The sequence below is a fragment of the Neopelma chrysocephalum genome, unplaced genomic scaffold (assembly GCF_003984885.1).
Source record: "Neopelma chrysocephalum unplaced genomic scaffold, ASM398488v2 Primary Assembly neopelma1_64, whole genome shotgun sequence".
Lineage (NCBI taxonomy): Eukaryota > Metazoa > Chordata > Aves > Passeriformes > Pipridae > Neopelma > Neopelma chrysocephalum.
Window position 1 is genome coordinate 459,114 of NW_020897721.1, and position 22,136 is coordinate 481,249.

Sequence of the window (22,136 nt, forward strand, 5' to 3'; positions counted from 1 at the left end):
TGTCCTTGCTTCCACCCTCTCTAGGCTTCATTTTTGTATCTTTGTCCTTGTTCATCCACAAGGCCTCCTGACGTTTTTGCCTGACTCCCTCTTTGTTGGGTTGCATCTCTCCAGGACTTGGAGGAGCTGATCTTTGAATATTAACCAGATTTCTTGGGCCCTTCTTCCCTCCAGGGCCTTATTTTGTGGTAGTCTAGCAAGCAGATTCCTGAAGAGGCCAAAGTCTGCTCTCCTGAAGTCCACAGGGAACGACTCTAGAACTCTAGAACCTAGAATTTAGGATATGTTAGCAAATTGTGATTGGACACATAGACTGTATAGTATTAATTTTTTCTCTGAGTGTGACCTTTTCATAAGTTTTCTAGCATGTATACTTAAGAGTATTAAAAACTTATTTACACAAGCATGAGATTTGTTCTTGGAATGTGGACAGAAACTATAAGCTGATACAAAGTAAACAAAGACATACGTGATTTAAAAACAATGTTCTGTACTCATTTTCTAAAATACCCCTTGCTTAAATTTTTGTAAGATTGTGAGCAAAAGCAGCAACTGCCACTTTGTTGCTGGTTTGTGCTTTATATCAATAAAGGTGATGCTGTAAATTCATTTTTCTTTATAGATATTCTTCATTGCATTTGCAGGCTACTTATATTTACATGAAAGCTGCTTATCTCAGTATGTTTGGACCAGATGACTGCAGCCCTTTTGGAGACAGCGAAGCTGAATTATTTAGGTAAAATTTGCAAATTCACAACAGTTCACTGTCTTTTTGCACCACAGTGTTGGGAGAAGAGAGGCAAAATATTCATTGTGCAGATTTGAAGATCTATACAAATAGCATTGGATTGGTAAGAAATGGCAGAGTTAAATGTCCTTTAGACTAAAGTGGACCCTGAGTTCAGACAACAGATTTCTCCTGGCCTGGAAATACTTTAGGGAAAGGGTATGAGATCTATCAGCCATACTGTGGCTGCTGCTGTTCCATGTAATAGTCACATTCTTTTCCAGTTGTTTCCTTTAATCAAAATGGCACGTAGGATGTGAAAGCCTTCAATGACTTGTGCTGCAAGAGTGTGCCTCCTTTAGTGGGAATATCAGCACTACTTGATTCTTGGGTTTTGAGTTCAAGAGGAATAAAAAAAGAGTTAAATGTGAGTGATAATCTCACTGTGTTAATGTAATGTTCAAGCTCAAAAATGCCTAAACCTTGCTGGGGCAAAGAAAATCTGATTACTTCAGGGTTTACAATTTTTATATAAAATCTAAATATCTTTATTTTTTCAATGTGCTTACAACATGATACTTTTCAGGTTTTTTTCTGTCTTTTATAATCATTACAAGCAGATTTTACTGAATTGGGGATCCATTATGAAGTGAATAGTTTTAGTCTGGGAGAATGGGAGGAAGACTTACAGAAGCTGGATTGGCTCTTTCTTAGTCTGTGAAGAGAGATGAGCCCTTTTTAAGTTAGGTGCATCATCTCATTTAATCTTTCAGTGGGGAAGAGTCCTTCTCCTGCTTGATTAAAGAGGAAGTCTAGAAATAAATGTGGTCTGCATAAAGACAGCTTTTGTGAGTATGTATTGCTCAGCTTCCCAGAGGTAGCAATAGCCCAGCGTGCAACAGCTTGTTTAAGTTCTCCTTGGTTTGATTTTTTTTCTTTAAGTTTAAATGTTTGGATTTTTTCCACAGAGGAAAAATTCCTTGTGTTTTCCTCTATACTTTCAGGATTGTTCCCAGTCTGAAACTGAAAATTGCAGGGAAATCTCTGCCTACAGAAAAGTTTGCAATTCGGAAAGCACGACGGTATCTTTCTTCAAACCCTGTTCCTTTGCCTGTCCCACCTTTGGTAAGTTAGAAGTATCCACACACGTACCCTTTTCAACATTTTAATTTATAGAAATAAACCCGAGATAATTAGAATACTGTCTTTCCATGTTTCTAAGGTAAAACCTCTGCAGGAGACTGGAATGTTCCCAAAGCAAAGCCAAATGAATGCGAGGAATGCTGTAAAACTGGGGCATGCACCAGCCACAGGGAACTCAGCCAGTTGTTTGTGACACGTAAATGTGTTGCATGTGTAACTCATTATTCCAGCTATAGACCAGCGTGCTCCCAGCAGCTTTCTTTTGCTTCCCTTTTGAGGAACTTTGCCCTGGGTCTCTTTTGTCACGTGTCATTTACTAACAGAAGACTTTAAGGTACAAGTGAGGGGAGGTGTCAAGGAAACAAAGCAAGAATTGGGGACTGCCTGTAAGCATCTGTTTAATGTGCCCCTGAATGTTTGCAGTTTGCTCTCCAGAGCTGCTCATGGGTGCCGGGATGAAACGACCGAATCCTTTGGCCACTTCAGAAAGCCATAGATTTTTTTGTTGTTGTTTAATTTTTTTTGCCCTGTGATGCTGGGCAGTTCCCTGTGGCCGGATGAGAAGAGCTGCATGAGGCACCCATTGCCTTGTTCATGCTGCACTTACAAAAATCTGTCTACAAAGAACATGTAGAAGAACATTAAAAGGGTTTTGAGTCCACAGATTTGCCAAGTGCAGTGGTGTTAACCTTTGCTGTGCCTTGAGCTGTTGTGTTTGAGAAAAAGATGGATAATTAGTAAATACTCTTTAAAAAATGCCAGAACAAGGAGAGCTTCTTGGAGACCCCAGTGAGTAGCCACTTCCCAGCCCACCTGTGGGGATGGGACACTGTGCCCCTCGAAGAAATAGAGTTGTTACAGCAGAGCGTGGGTATTCACTGGGGGCCACGTTCCACTAATAAGGCTGAAGTGAGAGAAATAATTAGGTTACTTTGATGTGCCTTTCAGGTTTCAGAGAGGAAGAAGCACACACACCTGGGGTTTGGCTGGGCTATCCTAGTGGGATTTTGACAGAGTAGGTTTCTGTACCAGGATCTCTCCTTGGAGCAGCCGGGCACCGTGTCCTTGGCCGCTGTGCAGTTGCCTTTCCGAGGCAGCAGGTGCCGCAGCTGAACAGATAAAAGCACTTTATGGATGTGGAAGTGGGGGCAGAATCTCATCTCCAGGATTTTTCTTTTCATTATCAAGGGGCTTGCTGAGAAGAGAGAATTCTCAAGCAAGTCTTAGCTCGAGGATTTAGCCTGGAATGAATGTGGTTTGAATACTTCTGTTTCAAAACCATGTTAATGAATCTGCACTAGGTACAGTAAGCTCAGCACAGGTTTTCCAATCAATAGAGACCAGATGGTGAAAGCAGCAGTGGCTGGGGTTAACATGCTGTTTCAGCTATTCTAGCCTGACAGATTTTTGTGCTGCAGTTACATAACTCAGTTATTCGATATAGAAATTTTATTTTAATTTAAACACAGACTAGGTCATATAAATAAATAGAATAAATGGATCGGACACTGATCTCTTCTCTCTGATGACCAGTGACAGGACCCATGGGAATGGCATGAAGCTGAGTCAGGAGAGGTTTAGGCTGGCTGTTAGGAAAAGTTTCTTCCCCCAGAGGATGGTTGGGCACTGAAACAGGCTCCCCAGGGCAGTGATCACAGCCCCAGACCTGCCGCAGTTTAAGAAACATTTGGACAACACTCTCAGGCACATGGTGGGATTCTTGGGGTGCTCTAGTGTGGGTCCAGGAGCTGGACTTGATGATCCTTGTGGGTCCCTTCCAACTCAGGATATTCTGTGAATCTATCATAAAACAACTTGTCATGAGGGCCAGCCATAAGTCTATGTAACATTTCCATCTTTTGTGATTGCTACTGGCAATGGGCACATTTGATCTGGTCATATACTGTAAGAGAGAACCCCAATAACAAAGAGGAATTGAACCAATAGTTTTTAATAAAATATACTTTTAGAACAGTTGAATAAGAAAGAAGTTGCTTTCTGTGGGTACATCATACAAACCTGAGGAATGTAAGAGGCTTACAGTTCAGTTTTAAAATTTTGCTGGTTTGTTTGAATCTTGGCTTAAAGGTTAGAGGGTTTGGTTTTCTTTTTCTTTTGTTTTGCTGTCCTGAGATTTCATATTTTTCTGTGGAAGCAATACATTTCAGTTATTTGTGGTTATTACTACCCTGGCTGGGTAGTAGAGAGAGAGGAGACCGTAATGAAGGGACAGTTAGCCTTGTGCCTGAATGTTTCCAGTCTGGTTTGTTGGTACTTGCTTCATCTATGAGATTGTGTTTGCATTCTATTCAAGCAATCTCCCTTGTATTGTGTGTAGTAAGCAGCTCTTTAGTTGTCTTCCAGGGCTAATTTGTTCTGAAAACCAGTGTAACAAGTTTTCAGTTACAAAGAAAATATGTTTTGACAAACTGACTTTATTTAAGGAACCTGTAACGTTTTCATCATGCAGGGATAAACTAAAGTATTTGACAACTACATTTAGGCAGAACTGTAATTAATGATGCTGTCATTTCTCCCTGACCCTAGGAAATGATGTATATCTGGAATGGCTATGCTGTAATTGGAAAATGTCCCAACTTAACAGAAGGCATGTTAGAGACTTTAATTGAAGCAGAAGAAGCATTGGCAAGAAGTTCAGGTAATCAGTGATAGGGTTTAACCAGTTATTTTATAGTGCAATAGCTAAAGATATTATCTGTGAATAGAGAGAAACACTCATTAGTGAAGTTAATCGGATCATAGGAGGAACATAGATAATGAAACCATAAACTGTTTATGCAGATAGGAATATTTTTTTATTTTTAATATAGCAATAACTTACAATAATAGCAAGTGATTTTCCATCCACGGATGTGTGTTAGGAGTGGTTTATGACATGTATTAAAGGACTGTTTATTTTGGTAGATCAAAATCAGAGCATGTGTTGGCTTGGTTATTTGGACGATGAAGCTTTGTTATCCTCAGATACTATATTTCAGTTTTGAAGAATAAATAGGAGACAAGTTGGTCTTCTGTTTTAAAAGTGCTGCCAGTTTATGGTGTGACCTTGGGCTGAATGGTCTGGTGTCACCAGAATACTATAGAAATCTGGGATATCAGGGATGGGCTTCCTTTGCACTACGAATGAGCACAAGATAGAATTGAACTGAAACAGGCTCTGCTACCACATTTTCTGTCAGTCTGTTAATTAGCTATACATGAGAAAGTGGAATTGATGTTTATTTCTTGTCAGTCTTTCACAGCTCCTGTGGGAGTACAACCAGTCTGCACATCTTTTCTCACAAAGCTTTCCCTTGCTCAATATTTGATCTTATTACTATTATATACCACCTTCCTGCAAAAGGATCAAGCCCCTGTTGACAAAGGAATATAGGGTAAAACACTGCATTGCAGTCTTTTCTAGGGCCTTGGTCTTCGTGTGCACAGTCTGTTACACAAGGTTTGAGAGAGTTGCCTGAAAGACTGGCTAAAATTATTTATTTTTAATTAATTGAACAAGAGAGCAGGGAAAGTATTTTCGGTGAAGGTGACATGTTAGGAAAAGGCCTTTGACCCTTTCACTTTCTTTGTCACCCATTTTGTTACATTATTTTGAGTAAGCGAATTATTTCTCTGTTCCCTTTTTTTTCTCAGCTGACAAATTGTGGATAAGGCTGGATTTTGCAGGGATCTGTAGCTGATTCATGTTTATAGAACACTGTGAGGACATGTAATCGAAAAGTGGGATATATTTCAAACACACCAACAATTTAAAGTATTGCCTGTTCCAAATATTGACTTGCTGTTTCCAGGCATTGTGCTTTCCTTGAGCTTTCCTGACAGGATTCAGAGCTAAAGCTATTATGTATTCAAGTATTTTCTCTGAGTTACTGTTAAAAGAATCTAGCAGTATAAAAAGATGCATCTGAGGATGTGCTTCTAGCACATTATACCATGTAAGATGTAAAAGCAAGGCTGTTAGCAGAAGTAACATCTAGAAATACAATTATGCATATCAGGTTTGCATCTAGCAGAGGTTCCTAAATGTTTGCTGACACAATCTGGGGCAGTCTGTAGGATATAAGCAGAGGAAATACATGCCTGTGGAAGTGTTCTTGGGACAGATGTCCAGAAGAGGCAACTGTTGGGTTTTGGTGTTTTTTTTAATTCTTATGAAATAATTCTTCCATGGCCTTGAGTCATCTCACTGTGCACATACTCAGTGTGTCAACCTTTGCCCTCTTGCCTGTTTCTTCTAAGTTAGTTTGCTGGATAGTCTTTGGGCATCTTCCCTGGGATTTGTTTTGATGACTTATATACGTAGGAACCTTTGTGGGAATTTGCAATAGAAGTGACTCCAATTGTAGGACCAAGGCCTCCGACTCAATACTCCAAAGGGAAGCAGCTGTTTCATGCATTATGTGTCAGCATTTAATCAGGTGGAGTAATAATAACCAGGTAAGGCTTGGAGCAGTGAAAACAGGATGACATTCAATAGCATCAGATGCAATATCACACATTTTGTAGAAATTCTTTTTAGTTAGGATTTCATGAATTGGAAATGATTAAGCAGGCTGTAGATTTTGCTTGTAAACTTTAAGATTGAGCTGCCTATACGGCTGGCTATGGAAAAACCAGATGTTTGCTTTGAAATGTGCAGAAATGTTCTGATGAAGGAAGAGTGTTGATAGTAATGACTTTGAACCAGGCACTGGTGAGGCTGATAAGACTCTAGGCACTCATAATTAAAAGTAAATACTCAGAAGAGGTGTAAAGAAGGTATGGGAGGAAAATGAGGAGATGCGAGGTGCAGGTAGCAAATTTCATATATTTTTTTTTAGCCAAACAAAGGTGGTGAATTGTTAAAACACTTGCCTACAAATAGGCCATGTGACTAGAACTCGAGGAAGAAGTGATGTACCTACTAAAGGGCAATAAAGGGTGAGAGATTACAAATTGAGCCTCAGTATTTACAAAATGGACACCTTAAATTAGTTTTTGGGTGTCGGAACAGTGGGGTAGCACTTCAGTGGGAGTAGGGAAGGAAAGAACAGCCCAACAATTTTTGGACAGAGTTTGACTGATTTATGAAAAGGTTGATGTTTGTTTGTCTCTGCCTTAAATTAAATTCACCAATTAGTTCCTTCTGCCCTGTGATATAATAAATGGATTGTGCTCACACTTGCCTTTGTAGAAGTTTCCCTACAGATAGGAAAGTCTCTTCTGTTCTAGAGTTTTCTAAAATGTGCCATTTACTCCATCCTGCAGCTACAGAATTACTAGCAGATGACCGGTGTGTGATAAAGCTGTTAAAGGGATTATGCCTCAAGCATTTGGGCAAGATCTCAGAAGCAGAAGAACACTTTAATTACATCTATTTAAAGTAAGTTTTCATACCTGGCATGTAGGAGAGCTCTTGAGTTTCAAGTAAGAGGAGATGCATCCATGATATGAATAGAAGGGAGAGGACTGCAGTACCTTTGGTATTTATTTCAAGGAATTTCAATTTTAATTCCCAGTCTTTTTAGCCATGTGTTGAAGAATTTCAAATCTGCAATTTTTATTGAGGTATTTTCTCCTTTTAGGGGACTATAGATGCATGAACTTTTTAAGATACTACTTACCTTTTTTTGCCCCCTTCCTCTTCCCAGTCATGAAGGAGCTGTACCCAAAAAGCCAAGTGCAGTTTGCAGAGACAGGTGGCAGCATGATTACACTTGGAACTTCTGTACATCATGTGGTGAAGGGCCTCTCTTCTTGTCAGTTCACATGGATACAGCTCATAATATTGTCATCTTTTCTAACACTTCCCTGATAATAAAGGCTTTATTTTCTAATCCTGAGATTGTACATACTGTGTAGGATGCTTATGCAAAATACACATTTAATAACCCGGAAGGTATCTTGGGGTAGAGAACATGACAAGTGTCATAATAGAGATTGATTGCTCCTTCTGATCTTAGCTAATCTCCTGTTTATTCGTGTATAGAGCTGTTAAATGAGGGAAACAATATATCATTTCAAGGTCTCCAGGCTATTTCTCTTCCAATGCAGTGAGAAGAAGATAAAATATGATCATTATCTAATTCCAAATGCCTTGCTGGAGCTGGCAATACTGTATCTAGACCAGGATAGAAGAGAAGAAGCAATAAAACTTCTGGAAAAAGCAAAGTAAGTGAAAAGCCTGTGTTGATGTCTGATGAGTCAGTTTGGTATTTTACTGGTTAGCAGGAAGCAGAAACATTTCATTAATATCATGGAAACTCATTTCAATTTTTCAGAGGAAGGATGCATGCCTTAGTTTTGATTTGACTTTTCCAGTGGTAGGTGTTAGGTTTGTTCAGTCTGTGTCTTAAACATCCGTTCTGACAAGAGCAAAAAAAAATTTAAATATGTTAATTGAAATGTCAGAGGCTTCCATAAGAAATAATCCATGTGTAACAAAATGTAATAATCTTTGTAGTCTATTTACTTATTCATAAAAGATGTATAAAATGAAATCAAAGCTCTGTGTTATGGGTAAAATAGCATTACTTTAATTGATGGCTAGCAGGGCCTGTTCCTTGATGAAATACACTTAAGATAACGCTTCAGGTTGCGTTTAGTATCTTTGTATTGTTTCATCTGTGTCTGAAAAGCAACTAAACCATTTGGTTTTGTTATTTTGTGTGACTGATTTTTCTAGCGAAGTAGGTTTATCAGGAAGTTGGACTTGATCATGTGTGTTCTTTATTATAAAATTAACAAAATACTCTGTCTGAACCTTTACTTCTATGCTGAGCCAAAATATTGGCAGTGGTGGGGAGAGAGGGAATCCAACCCAAACAACACTTGCCCTTTTCAAGCAGCAGCAGGGGTAGTTCACCTTTCTGGATCCTGAATGAATCCAGATGTCTGCACCTTCCCAGTGCAGAGAGTCACTGCCTCAGGTGTGAGCAGCTACAAAACTGGTGTCTGTCCCTAGTTCCAGAGAGGTCAGATAGAGTTTTTATGATTTTTTTTTTTTTGTCCAAATCAGTCCTCTCTGCAAGACAGAGAGGCAAATCAGCCTACCAAAGATTATGCCAAAAGCCTGTCAGCACAAAAATTAAAATATTGCAATCCTTAATCTTCTCTGCTTGTGCTTGTAAACTCATGGAAGATATTAAGAGCAGCGAAAATTGCATTAGCAAAGTGCAATGGAAAGTGTTTCAGTTGGCTTCACATTCCTGTAAACATGCCTCTCCTGTCCTAATTTCCTTTGTTCAAATCTCTAGTAAAAAGAGGTCTAGAAAATAATGATTCGGAGCTGCTTGTTCCAGCTGGAACTTCTGTCTCTTGCTGCTCGGCCACTGCACCTTTCCCTGACAGCTCTGGGTGTCTCAGATCCCCTCGAGGGAAGGTGTCTGGCTTAAAGGAGGGAAGCACCAGCAGACTGCAGCTCTGAAAAATTTGTTGCTGCCCAGTGTATGAAAGCTGATACTCAGATTTGCTGGGCCCAGAGAACTCATGGAAACTGCAATGATATAAAACCCCCCACAGAAACAACGATCCACCACAAAACCCCCCTGGTATTTCAGTCAGCCCTAAAAAAAGGTGCAGTCCTTACATTTCCACCTGTGGCATTAAAATGCTTTGATTTATAAGCTTTCAGCTACAAACTGAATGTCTTGGCAGCCCCGAGGGGGAGAAGCGCGTTGGCCGCGGTGGGTTTCGGGAGTGCAGAATTATGTTTGCAGTTGGCAGGAGAGCAGGCAAGCACTTGGCTGGTGCATGACGCTTGATTTGCTTGACCTAAATCCACATACTGCTGCTGGCTGGAATTTTCAACTCTGGGAGAAAGAGTGGAACGAGATGATAAACAGTTTTGGCTTGGTCATGCATGGAAGTGTTTCTATTTGTTTGGCTGTGAGCTACAAACAAGAATATCAGCGTGCTGACGAGAAGTACTAACTCTGCATGACAAAATCTACTTAATTTAAGGGAAAAAAAACTACAAAGGGTTTTAGATCAGCACACAGCAGAACCCAGTCACCTCCTTTTCCCAGTCAGCCTCTTGGGTGTTGCATACATAAAATTATAAGCTGGTGTAGCATGGGTGTGGAATTCCTTGTTTTCAGCAAGAGACTGCCATAGTGACAGATACCATGCTTGGTTGGAATTATGAATTTTGAACTGAAATGCTTTTAAGGTACACAGAGCTTAATACTTAATGTTATGTTTCTGTAAAGATGACAAATATCTTCTAAAAGAAAATTAGCATGGTCTAATCCCTCTTTGGTATCTGGATTCTGTATCCATCCTGCAGGAGCTGACATGTTAATTCCTATTAAGTAGGATCTGTACTTTCTATGTGGTCCTGGGGCAACTTTTCTTTTTTTATATAAGCTTTTCCATGATAATACAGATTCTTTGAATGTTCCAGTAACTCTTTTAGAGCATGACAGAGCTACTGGAGACTATAGGCAGATGACAGTGCCGAGCCAACAACTAGATGTGTATGGTGGAAGTCCTGCCAGTTTTTCCTTGGACCTGGTGTATTGCTCCTCAAAAGCTGATACAGAGCCTCATGTGTGCCCACTTTCTCTTTCCAAGCTTCTGGGGCAGCAAATTGTCTGGCTTTACTTCCAACACACAGTGCACATCATTGGCAACCATAGGATGGAGGTGGAGTGTTTCCCTCTTCTGGTTCAGGCAGCTTCTCTTTCTTTTTCTCTTCCCTGCCCCCCCTTTACTTTCTCGAAATGGCCCTGATGAATTGAGTCTGCTTTATTAAAATTATTTTTAAAAATGCTGAAAATATTTGTATTCAAATCTGTCAGTTATATTTTGAGGGGGGAGGAAATCTAATTTCTGAATGTAAACTAAGTGGGTGCTACAGATAATTAATATGGACTCAACATTTTGATTGAGTGGACCAGATTCAATTTCTTATTAAGCTATATTTTTCTGGTAATTGCCAGACAGTGGCACTACAAGTAAAGAACAAAGAACTGCATTGTTTGGCCAGGAACACATGCCTTGTATTTTAGAGTAGGCAGCAAAGGAGCTTGTGAAGAAAGGCTTTTTTGCTGTCTGTAGTTATTTTGCTTAAAACAGTAATACAAAGATAACTTGAAAATGGTTTAAATATATATATATATTCATCACAGTGGATCTTCTTTTGTTTTAGACAAAACTACAAGAATTACTCCATGGAAACAAGGACACATTTCAGGATTCAAGCTGCCATGCACCAAGCCAAATCCGCCCCAGAAAATGGAATGCACTCTGGAGCCTCAGCAGTGTCGTAACTTTTTCTTCTTTGATGTCCTGTTTGTTGCAAACTTTGGTGCAGAAAATTACTGACGCTTTAGAATTATTTTTCCTTCTCTTTCAAGTCAGTGAAAAGCCAAATAACTTAAAATTTTAAAGGTGATCCATAAAACATTATTCTCGTGTAATAACATGGCAAAAAACCTCTCAAACCAACCACGTAACCCTGAAAAATATTGGTTTTCCAGCAGTGGCTTTTTGAATATTTACATCTGTGTCATTCAGTTTCCAATCGTGTGCCTTTTTCTTGCGTTCGCAACATGGTGTTGTAGCTTTGCTTAGCGAGAGAGGGGAACAACTGAAAAAAAAACCCCAAACAACAAAACTTCAAGTTTCATGGATTTAATGTCATTTAGCTCTAAGTGTTTGTTTGGATCCATACTGCCAGCAGTGGAGAAGGAAGCATCGCTTTTTCCCAGTACCTGCGTTGTTTGGAATGGTGTGAGAAAATCTCTGTGCACATGGAACACATCGGGGAGGAGCTCTGGATCCTGGGCATTTCTAGTTGTGCATGGGAAGTTCCCCTTTACCAGCTTTTACCAGTCACATTTTGCTTCTTTAAAAAACTTGCTGGTGAAAAGAATGATCTCCCTTATGCTAGTACCTTGACTTTAATTTGGTTTTTCCTGTCAAGTCTGCTGCTTGTAGCGGCTGAATAATTTACTGAGGATTGTGGGGGGGAAGGTGATGACAGTATAAAACTGCATCACTTTCTTCCTTGACCACGCAGATTTCTTAGAAAATGTTTTTGCCACAAATGTGATCTGAAGTTTATATCAAATTTAAAGCACAAGTCCTTGACGGTCATTTAAGAAACAGCAATATTGCTCTGGCTGCACAGCGATACAGGGGTTCCTGTGACACTCTGTTCCTTAAAATGAGTGTCCTTAGGGTTGCCCAACTGGAGATGTCCTTGTTGAAAGAGGCCGATGCTTCCTGTGTGAAGAAGCTGGGGCTGGAGCAGGTTCCCTTGGTACAAAGGAACCCTTTGTCTTTTTGCTCTTTATTGATGTTTTGGGAGATTTTCCATGTAACTGGCTTTGGGAGTAGAGCGATGAGCTGGGTCTGCTTTCCAGTGCTGGCTGCCATGGAACTGCTGCAAAACTGGTGAAGTCAGTTGTAACACAACTTTGACTCATATTTATTGTTCTCCAGGCTAGTTCCATGTTTGTAAGCCTATGGGTTTTTTGGGGCACACTTCTACCTCCCTTTTGAAAGAGCTTCTTCCCCATGACTCATTCTGATGGGTGGAGATGGGAGGTCTTCTGACAGCCCTTTTTCTCCAATGGAGATGTTTGCCAGGAAGATTCATATCTATGTACCTCACAGTGAATGTCCTTTCTAAAGTGATTGTTCCCAGCAGAAGAGAAAATCGGCAGTTTATAGCTCTGCTTTTACCTCCTCTAAGGGAATTACATTGTTTTATAATTGCAAAATAATATGCAAGGAGACCGAACCACCTGTTCCTCAACAAGGAGAATTTGCATTGTCTTAAAAAAAGACACCCTTTATAAAAGTCTTTCCAAGTCAAAATCATAGGTGAAGAATGTGTTTTATAAAGTGACTTTCTCAGATAAATTCAGTTCAGATAAATTTCTCAATTCAGATAAAATTCAGTATAAACAGTTACGCTATTTACGTGCAGTACATCAAAACTTCAGTGTAAAAACTCAGTCATTCTTTGTATAGAATAAAAAAGTTTCTTGTTCTATTATTGCATACAACGCCTCTTTTTCTAGTTGTGTCCTTTTCAAATATTTTGGCAGCCTTAGCATCTTCTAAGCAAGTAATGCCATGTGAAAATTAGCATAAATTGTACTTTGCAGAAAGTGAACAATCCTTTTGAGTGTAGATTCATTTCTCAAGGCCACTGAAACCTCTTTGAAATTTCACCCACAACAGAGTTTCCCCTGATCTTAGATACACTGCACAAAGGACATACTATGCAATACACAGCCAGCTTCCCTGATGCTTTGCAGCAATGAAAATCCCAAGATTTTCCTAAGGTTTTCATATCCTTCAGAAGATTTTCCTAGTCAGCTTTGGTTGAACGCCAGCACCAGTGACATTGTGGACCTGATCTCCAGCTTCAGCTGAGGCCTTTGTAGTTCACTGTGATCTCTGACTCTTTTTGGCTCCCAAGCAAGAGGAAATAATCACCTTCCTGATGCAACAAGGATTTATGGACTAATAATATGAATTCACTGAAGGAAAATAGCACCTTGCTTGCTAAAGGATGAGTGGAAGGTCTGGTACGTTGCCACTGTGTAAGTTTTTCAATGTGTTACATTTCGAATTGCCCACCATGACTTTGCTCATCGGTTCACTTCATCTGGTGCTCCTCTGTGGTGGGGATCAAAAACTCCGTGGTGTCGGTCTGGGCTGGAAGGTTGATGCTGGGATTGTTTTTCCACTGCTTCTCCTGAGGCTACTGCATTCTGCCTGGAGCAGCTCTCTAGAACAGGGAATTGCTTCATCAGCCTGGAGTCCTGAGTGCAGTGGAAAGCACAATTGGTGTGAGTTCTCAAACAACCCCAGAGTTCAGTGTGTTCACTTAGTGGAAAATAGCGGATATTCTAATGGAATCACAAATCAGAGACTGGAGCATGGCCTAAGATTCAGGAAATGGAAGCAGTACTGCAGAAGGAGCACTTAATTGCAGAAGGAGCACTTCCTTCTGCTTTCAGACATTGAACTGAGTGATGCTTGAGAAACCTCGCTGTGTACCAGGCTTTACCCAACAATTGCCACAATCAGCTCTTCCTGGTCCTCAGCAAAGCCAGAGATGTTACCCAAAGACAAAAATTACTAACTCATATGCCAGAAAAGAGCTCTCTGGACTTGGTAGGACCTTTGTCATAAAACCTACAAACTATATTTCTTTTTCTATGTATTTTCTTTATTAACACTGGTAAGTAGTTTCCTGCCAGTAACCAAGGAGGGGCAGAAATTCGTACTCCTGGATGTCTGCAGCAGTGGCCATGTGAGATATTGCTGTCACCTGAAAGTGGTGCTGGGCAGGAAGGGAAAAGCAATGAAATGAGCATCATTTTTATCATTAGATGTGTTATGTGGAATCCCTGTATGTAGGGTCGCTCCTTAAACTGAGGGGGGACATGAGCTGAAAAGCCAGCAGCTCCCACTGAGGTCTGATGAGGTGCATCTGCATCAACTCCCAGCTCCTAGAAATAACAGATGATGTTGGATCAAGAATGGTGGGCTGAAGCTGAACCTGGTCACAGGTTTTCTCGATGATAAGAAGAGATTTTGATGAAGTCACAAACATGATACAACTACTATTATCTTGAAACACCCACTTATGATTGCTCAACTAAACCAGTGGCATAGGAGCCTGCTTTGATTACTGATATGCAGTTCTATTGTGAACTACAATTAGCACATGCTGTCATGGATGGTTAGTTTAAAGATTGTCCCCTCCTAACTGTGCCTGGCCTCAGGTTGTTTACACATTGAAAACTTGGCTTAGGAAACTGCATTTTATAAAATATAGCGGCATAGAACAGGATCATATCAAGCATTTCCTCCCATTTCACACTGGTTTTGGAATTAAATTCTATACTGAGTGCCTTGGTATTTTTAGTTATCCACAGCCTGTGTCCAAGACCACTAAAAGCTCATGGGCTGACAGCTGTGACAGCTTGTGCGCCTCTGGCCCAACAGAAGGATCAAGCTATGCTCTTCTGTAGGAGACAAGGCTTTCCTGGAGGTCAGCCCCAGAATGCAAAAAGCACTCCCATGGCTTTAAATACAACACTCAGCCTCCAGATGCACCTGCAAGATGCATTTCTTTGCCTTCTTAAACATAAAAACATGGCAGCAAAGCAGCTGTGTATGAAATGACCAAAGCAACACATTCAACTCAGTTCGCCCTCTGGGAGGAAGAGGAGAAGATAAAGAGGTGAGTCATGTTGTTTACTGCTGTACAGGAAAGTGGTTAATGGTTGGCAACGTCACTGATGAACGAGATTGGGAAACCTGAACAGACTAGAAATGAACTTGCTTCTTTTCTCATTATGTTCTGCAAATACATTTTGGTGGTAGATTATGTGCAAAGCGTGTACCAGCAAGTGTTTTAATTGAATGATTTGTCATTTTCAAGTATTTTTTAAAGATGCTATCTAGGTTTGCTTCAGGTGTTAAAAAAAAGTCACTAATACTTTCATTTAAAAACATGCCCAGTCAATCCCTGTCTCCAAGATTTATGAACAGCACAGAGCTAATAAATACCTGCATTGCACCGTGGTACAGTTCTGCATGGCGTTTGCTCAAATTCAACCATGCCTCTGTAGGACTGGGCTCCATTATTTTCTGGGGTTTTAAAATCTCTAGACCTACTTACCTTCATTGCTGGCTAAATGTTTATTTAGAATTATGCATTGCAGTGAAGCCTACTTGCTTTCTCTCTCCTTGACTATTTTACAGAAAGAATACAAAACAGAGCAGTCATAACCCCCCGTGTGTTCTTTATGGCCTGATTCAACTAAAAAAAAAAAAAAAGAGAAAAAAGTTTATCTCGTGTTAGACAAGTACAGCAACAGCAGTTTTAGGTCTGTGGCCTGAAAGTACCATAGTGATGTGGTGAGAAAGAGAAGATAAGTAGAGGCTGCAATATTCTGGGCAGTTTTCCTCTCACTTCCTTTTATCCTGCAGCACACAGGGTGTGGAGGTAAGGAACACCTTCCTTAGTGCAGGAGCTCTACAGGCTGCTTGTCTGCAGTGCTGGAGCCCCAGGGGCCATGCTCGGTGTCCACAATGTCACAGGGGCAGTTCTGCAATGAGCTGGTCCTTGTGAACGTGGTGCTTTTCCTGAGGTTTTGGTGAAGGTGGTGGTGTAAGGTGCCTGAAGCTGCCTCTGCTCCTGTATCTCTGACGGTCAGTGGAGCTCAGTAAATCATTGTGGGGAGGTGAAGCAACTCTGGAGGGTCACAGAACATAGGGATCATGTTCAATGTCATATTCATCTGCTGTCATCGCTACCAAGGTTGCACAGCCTCTGTTGGGCAGCTGCAGAGGTTATTTTTAGAAGCAAACATCAGGGCCAGTTAGTGTTTTGGTATTTCAGTCATAGAATGATACAATACCAGGTTGGAAGGGACCTCAAGGTCCAACCTTTTTTGCCAAAAGCCCAGTCCAGGCAAGGTGGCCCAGCACCCAGTCCAGCTGAATCTGAAAAGTCTCCAGTGTTAGGGGATCTAACACGTCTCTGGGGAGATTATTCCAATGGTTTGATTGTTACTGTGAAAAATTTGCTTTGGCTTTTGTTCTTCTGGCTTGTGCATACCTGGGTCCTGGGTTAGGTTTCCATTCTGTGATGCTGGGCTCATCACTGGTGCAAATACTTCTTGGTATTTCTAAGGAACAGCAGGAATTCCATGCATGGTGCCTTTCCTAAAGGTCTATCAATGTCTGACCTGTCACACACACACGGAAAGCATATATAGATATACACAAAACAGTGGTAGCAGGCTCTGTAGCCAAAGCTTTTGGAAAAGTTTGTCTGTCATTGTGCAGTGAGAACCCAGCCAAAGTGCATCAGTGGGGCCAGGAAAAGTGCTCAGTGTGGGCAGCCAGTGATGTGTGTGGTGAATGGAACATTCACTGTTGAGAGCAGAGGTGTTGAAATGCCTTATTTGAAATAAAGACAAATGTTTTGGAGGGGCTGGTGCTGCAAAGAACAGGTTTATGAAGTTCCTGCTGCTTGTTTTCCAACCGAGAGGACAGGGGAGGGCTGGGGGCTCTTTGTGTGCTGTTGGTGTGGCTGGGCCCCTCTTGCTGAGTAAGCACATACCTCTGTGCTGCTGGGAACACAGACAGCCTTTTGCACAAAGAATTTTTTCATTATAGACTCCTCTCTGCAGCTTTTCTTAGCAAAGTATCAGTGCAGAGTGGATGTTGTAATAAATCAGTTGTTAGCATGAAAATGTAGTTATTTCTTTTGCTTAAATCAAAAAGATGCTTTCGCAGAGTATGATTAAACTGTTCTTTTATCACAAGGCATTAACTCTGCATTTCATACCAAGAATTCCAAAGCCCCGAACTCTTATCCCAGAACAGGTTTAAATGTGAGATAATCTGCAAAGGATGGTTAGCATAAATTATATTCTTCAAAGTTAAGTGCTATATAAAAGCAGAAGTTAATCCTTGAAACTAATTTTTATTCTGGGTATTAAGTCAAGAAGGGTTCTTCTGAACAGATCTTATTCATGTGTTTTATAGGTTGTCAACTAGAATGTATGCTTTTAATAAAATGTGGTGTCTGTAACAAACTGTGTCTATAATCAGCTGGCATCCACTTTGTTTCTGAGTCCATTTTAATCCAGGATTTAGCTGCTGAGAGGCCCTGTACATTTGGTTTCAGCCATGCTGTTATTTATTTTACTGACAGTCTAACTCAAAAGAATCTTCATCTTTACCACGATTGCAAAAGGACAGGAAATGTCAAAGCCCTGAAACTGTGGCAACTGAAGTAAATTCAGGTATTTCCTAATCCCTTATCCCAGAAATGTACCCTCCTGCCACTGCAAAAGGACACTGTCAGCCTTCCAAACACGGAATTGCTTTCAGCCCTGGGGAACTGCAGGACTGTAGGAACTTTTAAACCCTTTTGTGGCTCAAGCCCTTCTACACCACCAGCTCCTCACAAAGAAATTCTCTGGGCTGGCTTTTTTTGTTTGTTGATGTATTTTATGATTCTCTCCCAGATTTACATAATGAACTGCCAACAGGTAATGAGGATTATCATCCTTAGATGTGAAATGATTAAAGTGGTAATTCCTGTAGCATGCAAGAGGCATCTACAACCACAGTAGCTGTAAGAGGGGTTTTTGTTTTGCTGGTTTTTTCCTTCAAATCACTTTGCAGGCATTTTACTATGGGCCTGCCCACCCCAAAACACACAGTCCTGGCATGAGAAGAGCTGTGGGTGAAGAGGTTCAGGTGAGTCAGAGCCAGCCCTTCCCAGCAGGCTCTGGTTGGGAAACAGCTGTGCTGTAAATTGACTTAATGTGCTTGAAGTGTGAGTAATTTATTAGACTACTCTGAGACAGGAGGTAAATCATCTTATAGATGGTAGAATTAAGACACAGTTCTGGTTCCACACCTGTAGCTAAAATTAAGGTTATACATTATTTTGCATTAAGTTCAAATCAGTTCTTCTTTGAATTAGAAATCATCCAGAACAGCATTGCACCTAAAAACTTGAAAAATCATTTGATTTATTTGTTATATTTACATTTTTGTCTTTAAGGTAAAATTTAAACTTTTTGGAATGTTTTTGTGTAATCTGCTCTAGGTTCTGCCCTTCACACCTTTTTGCTACTTAACAAGTATTTTAATGAAAGGAATTTCTTCCCTTAACCCAGTATCAGTGTTAAAAGTTCAGCTGTACAGAATGCCTAGGAAAGCTTTCAGCTCAGTAATCCATCACTTCCTTTCTTTTAAATCTTTCTTAATCAAGTCTTGTAATAAATAAAGACTAATACCACCATGACAACACTGTTTTTTTTCAAATTGTTCATTTGCCAGTTTTAACAAGATAAAGAAATGAATACTTAATGTGGACATTGTTATACCAAAAAAAAAAAAAAAAGAACCCAACCCCTGAAACAAACAGACAAAAAAGGAGGACACAAAGGAACACACATGGAATGATGAAAAGGAACAATGATATTGCACAACTTCAGGTCTCTCTTCCCAGATTTTGATCTATGTATGAATTCAGCAAAACATTGTGTCCAGATAAATAGATAAATGTGTGGCCATTTGAGTGAATCTAGAACTGCAGAGTGTTTTCAGTTCCTTCTGACTGCTCCTTGGAGTTCTTCTCTAAGGGAGCAGGGTGCTGTCAGCTGCAGGAATAACAAACAAACATGTTGACTCCATTTTGCTGACCAGTTATCCGTAACCTGCACAATTCTCCTACACTGTAAATGTAGTAAGTCCACAAAGGAATTGGGTTGTTAAACACAACTTTTTGTATCAAGTACTCAAACTGTAGCTGAAACACAATCAAGAACATCCCCCAATTTGCTGTGGTTAACTTGAGATTGCATTTCACAAGACCAGGGCTTCTCACTGTATCAGGGTGGCACTGAATGCATAAAGGTCACAGTAGGTACATCAAGGGGGGGAAGAAAAAAGGAAAAAAATCATGCTAAGTGGAAAAAGGTCTTTACAGCTACAATCTTTGCCAGAGCCTCTCTTAACAAGCACATATTGTTTGCTACAGGAACCAGCTAATTGTGTCATTCTGGCTATAGCAGGACTGTTTGCCCCTTCCACTGCTACTCTTGACAGTCTGGGTTTATATAAACTTTGCATTTATGTGCAGAACAAAGTCTAATTCTCTCCTCTCTGAGTTCATTCCTGTTTGGTAGACTGATGTGTCAGCCAGCAGGGCTCAACAGATACATTTAATACAGGAGACTGAGATACAGTATGTTTATTCTTAACTTCTGATAACCTAAGGACTACAAGAACGAGAGATGCAGTATCCATTTGCTATGATCCAAGACAACCATCTTTAGGGAGAAAAAAGTAGAATAAGTGATCAATACTAACAACTACATTAATTCCAAATATATATTTTTTTTTAGTTATTGGCAGCTTAACTATTTATTGTTCATCCGGCCCACTTTTAATCTGATCAAGTTAAAGGTCACATATTAAAGTTTAAGGACTGTTATTTCATCAAAACCAAAGGAAGTTATAAAAACCCATGAAACCATAGTTTCACTGTAGGTCTTATATCTTCATATTCTGCACCACTAGTAGAAAAGGGATAATGCATCTCAGTTTGCTTATAAGCTAGGAGATCACTTCGAAGTCTGCATATTCCTAACTGCAAACAAAATATAGCACTTTTAACAGGTTATAAATAAACTGGTTTTCAAGCATAGAGCCAGCCCAACAATAACAATACACTATTAAAAAGACCTAAGGCAATGAATTCCATCTCCAATGAAAAAAAAAAGAAAAAGAACTGTGCAAACAAGCTTAAAACTATTTCTTTGTGCCAGTGTTATAAAATGTAGATTTCAATAAAGCCTTGACCCAAATGCCAGGACTTGTGAAAAGAATCAGAACAAAACTGGTTACTTTATTTAGGAAAAAAATACTCTTATCTTGCTGCTAATAAAATTGGATACACGCAGTTTAAACATTTACAGTTGCTGTAACACTTTACACAATTCCTATATATGGGTGTAAGAACAAACATTAAAAGACAATGGTGGGTCAAGGCTTTACATTAAAAATAACAACCTACTTTTCTATAGTCTCTAAAATACTATGTTTTCCAATATTTGCAGCCATTCAGGAATATTTTTTTTATTTATTTATTAGGAAATGTATACTTTGTGCATGATCTTAATTCCTAATTCCTGGCTCTTTGGGCTGAATGACAAAAGGATCAAACCCATTGAAGTGGATGGTCTCCTTGGAGGTTCAGTAGAGAAACCCTGGCTCAGTTAGTCTCATACGATGAAAGCAGTGCTGCATCCACTGGCTCCATGCAGGATGGACAGGTAAAGGATCTCATCAACCAGTCATCTATACAGTCCAGGTGGTAAATGTGCATGCACGGCAGAAATCGGATAGGGTCCCCATAAACAAAGTCCATCATACAAATGACACATCTGGGGGGGAAAAAAAAATATTGAAGCTGCTGTTACCAAACTGGAAATGAAAAGTAGCATACTATCTACTCCTGGATTACTTTAGTATTTGTAGATACTGTGAGGACTATCCTTGCATAGGAGAAAGCCAAGAGCCTTAGAATAACAGAATAGTTTGGGTTGCAAGGGACCTTAAAGCTCATCGAATTCCACCCCACTGTCACAGGCAGGGATGCCACTCATAACATCAGCCTCCTGCATGGCCATTTCCTTTTTCAGGAAATTAAATTACAGTCCCTGAAAATAAGGCAGAAACAGAATGGCAAGATCAGGTTTCCCGGGGCAGTGTCACAAAGCAAGGCAAGAGCCGTGTGTGACTGTGACTTACTCTCTGATCTTCTTTTCGGAGCCGTCTCTCCCGGGATCATAGACTCCTTTAGGTAGGTGCTGGATAAGGCCTATCCGCTGCGCTATCCGGATCTGCTCTTCTTCTGTCAGCTGTGTGGCCAGCCGGGTCTGGCTTGGAGTTGGGTGATACACAGGAACAGGGACCTGCTCCTAGAATTAAAATATTTCAGTTAAAAACTACTGTTTCATAGCACAGAAGTTGGTATTCAATTTTTCCTCTCTTAGTCCTACAAATATTTGTATGAACTCCCACTCCTACTTTGCAATTTTGGGGCTGTAATTATACTGAGAATGGGATAAAGAATTGAGGCCAGTATTTGAGCAAGGAGCTGCTCGTGGTTGTTCTCTGCAAAAGCTTTTGATCTCAAGGAATTGTTCATAGATGAGATACCTGGACAACAAACTGCACGTGCCAGCAGGTGAATAAGCCTTACAGGGACCTGGTAAACTGCTATGGTAGGGAACTGAACAACGTAAGGGCTGAGGGAGAGCCCCCAGCATGTGCAACAAAAAGCAGAATCTATGGCTGGGTTTTTTTACATTTAGGAAGAACTGTTTGCTAAGATGAGGGCACTGTCTACTCTTAAGTTTTAGAAAGGAAGGTTTTATTTGTTTTGTAATAACTAAAATTTACGTGAGCTGTTCTGGGCCACACAAGGTCCAATCCAGAACTGTAGATTTAATTCTTGTGGGTTAAAAAAATGTCACCTGAACAATAAGAAGAACAGCTTAAGTAAGCAACCCAAGTTTTACATTTCTTCTCATATATTAATATAATTTTATGGGTTCTCCCAAGCTGGACTTCAACTGCTGAAATGCTTAAGGTATATATTTACCAAACAAAATATGGGCAATGTATAGCTATTATGCAGTCCTTCCTCTACCACGTTCTCAGAAGCTTCTTTTGAATATTAATGAACTTTAGGTCA

The 22,136-nt window shown here is 40.1% G+C and overlaps 2 protein-coding genes across 4 annotated transcripts in view; one reads left to right on the forward strand and one right to left on the reverse strand.

Moving 5' to 3' along the window:
- Nucleotides 1-12,832, forward strand: part of TTC39A (tetratricopeptide repeat domain 39A) — a 45,036-nt gene extending 32,204 nt beyond the window's left edge. For all 3 annotated transcript variants that reach the window (XM_027683178.1, XM_027683177.1, XM_027683179.1), the window contains exons 13-18: nt 645-736; nt 1,732-1,852; nt 4,418-4,529; nt 7,139-7,253; nt 7,925-8,041; nt 11,022-12,832. In XM_027683178.1, coding sequence (XP_027538979.1) covers nt 645-736; nt 1,732-1,852; nt 4,418-4,529; nt 7,139-7,253; nt 7,925-8,041; nt 11,022-11,142 — 678 coding nt within the window. In that variant the 3' untranslated portion in view covers nt 11,143-12,832. The remainder of the gene's footprint in view (nt 1-644; nt 737-1,731; nt 1,853-4,417; nt 4,530-7,138; nt 7,254-7,924; nt 8,042-11,021) is intronic.
- Nucleotides 12,833-19,608: 6,776 nt separating this feature from the next.
- The window catches only part of RNF11 (ring finger protein 11), a 30,464-nt gene continuing 27,936 nt past the window's right edge, over nt 19,609-22,136 (reverse strand). The window contains exons 2-3 of the mRNA XM_027683180.1: nt 21,188-21,357; nt 19,609-20,820 (exon numbers count right to left, since the gene is read on the reverse strand). Of these exons, the coding sequence (XP_027538981.1) occupies nt 20,649-20,820; nt 21,188-21,357 (342 nt within the window). The 3' untranslated portion in view covers nt 19,609-20,648. The remainder of the gene's footprint in view (nt 20,821-21,187; nt 21,358-22,136) is intronic.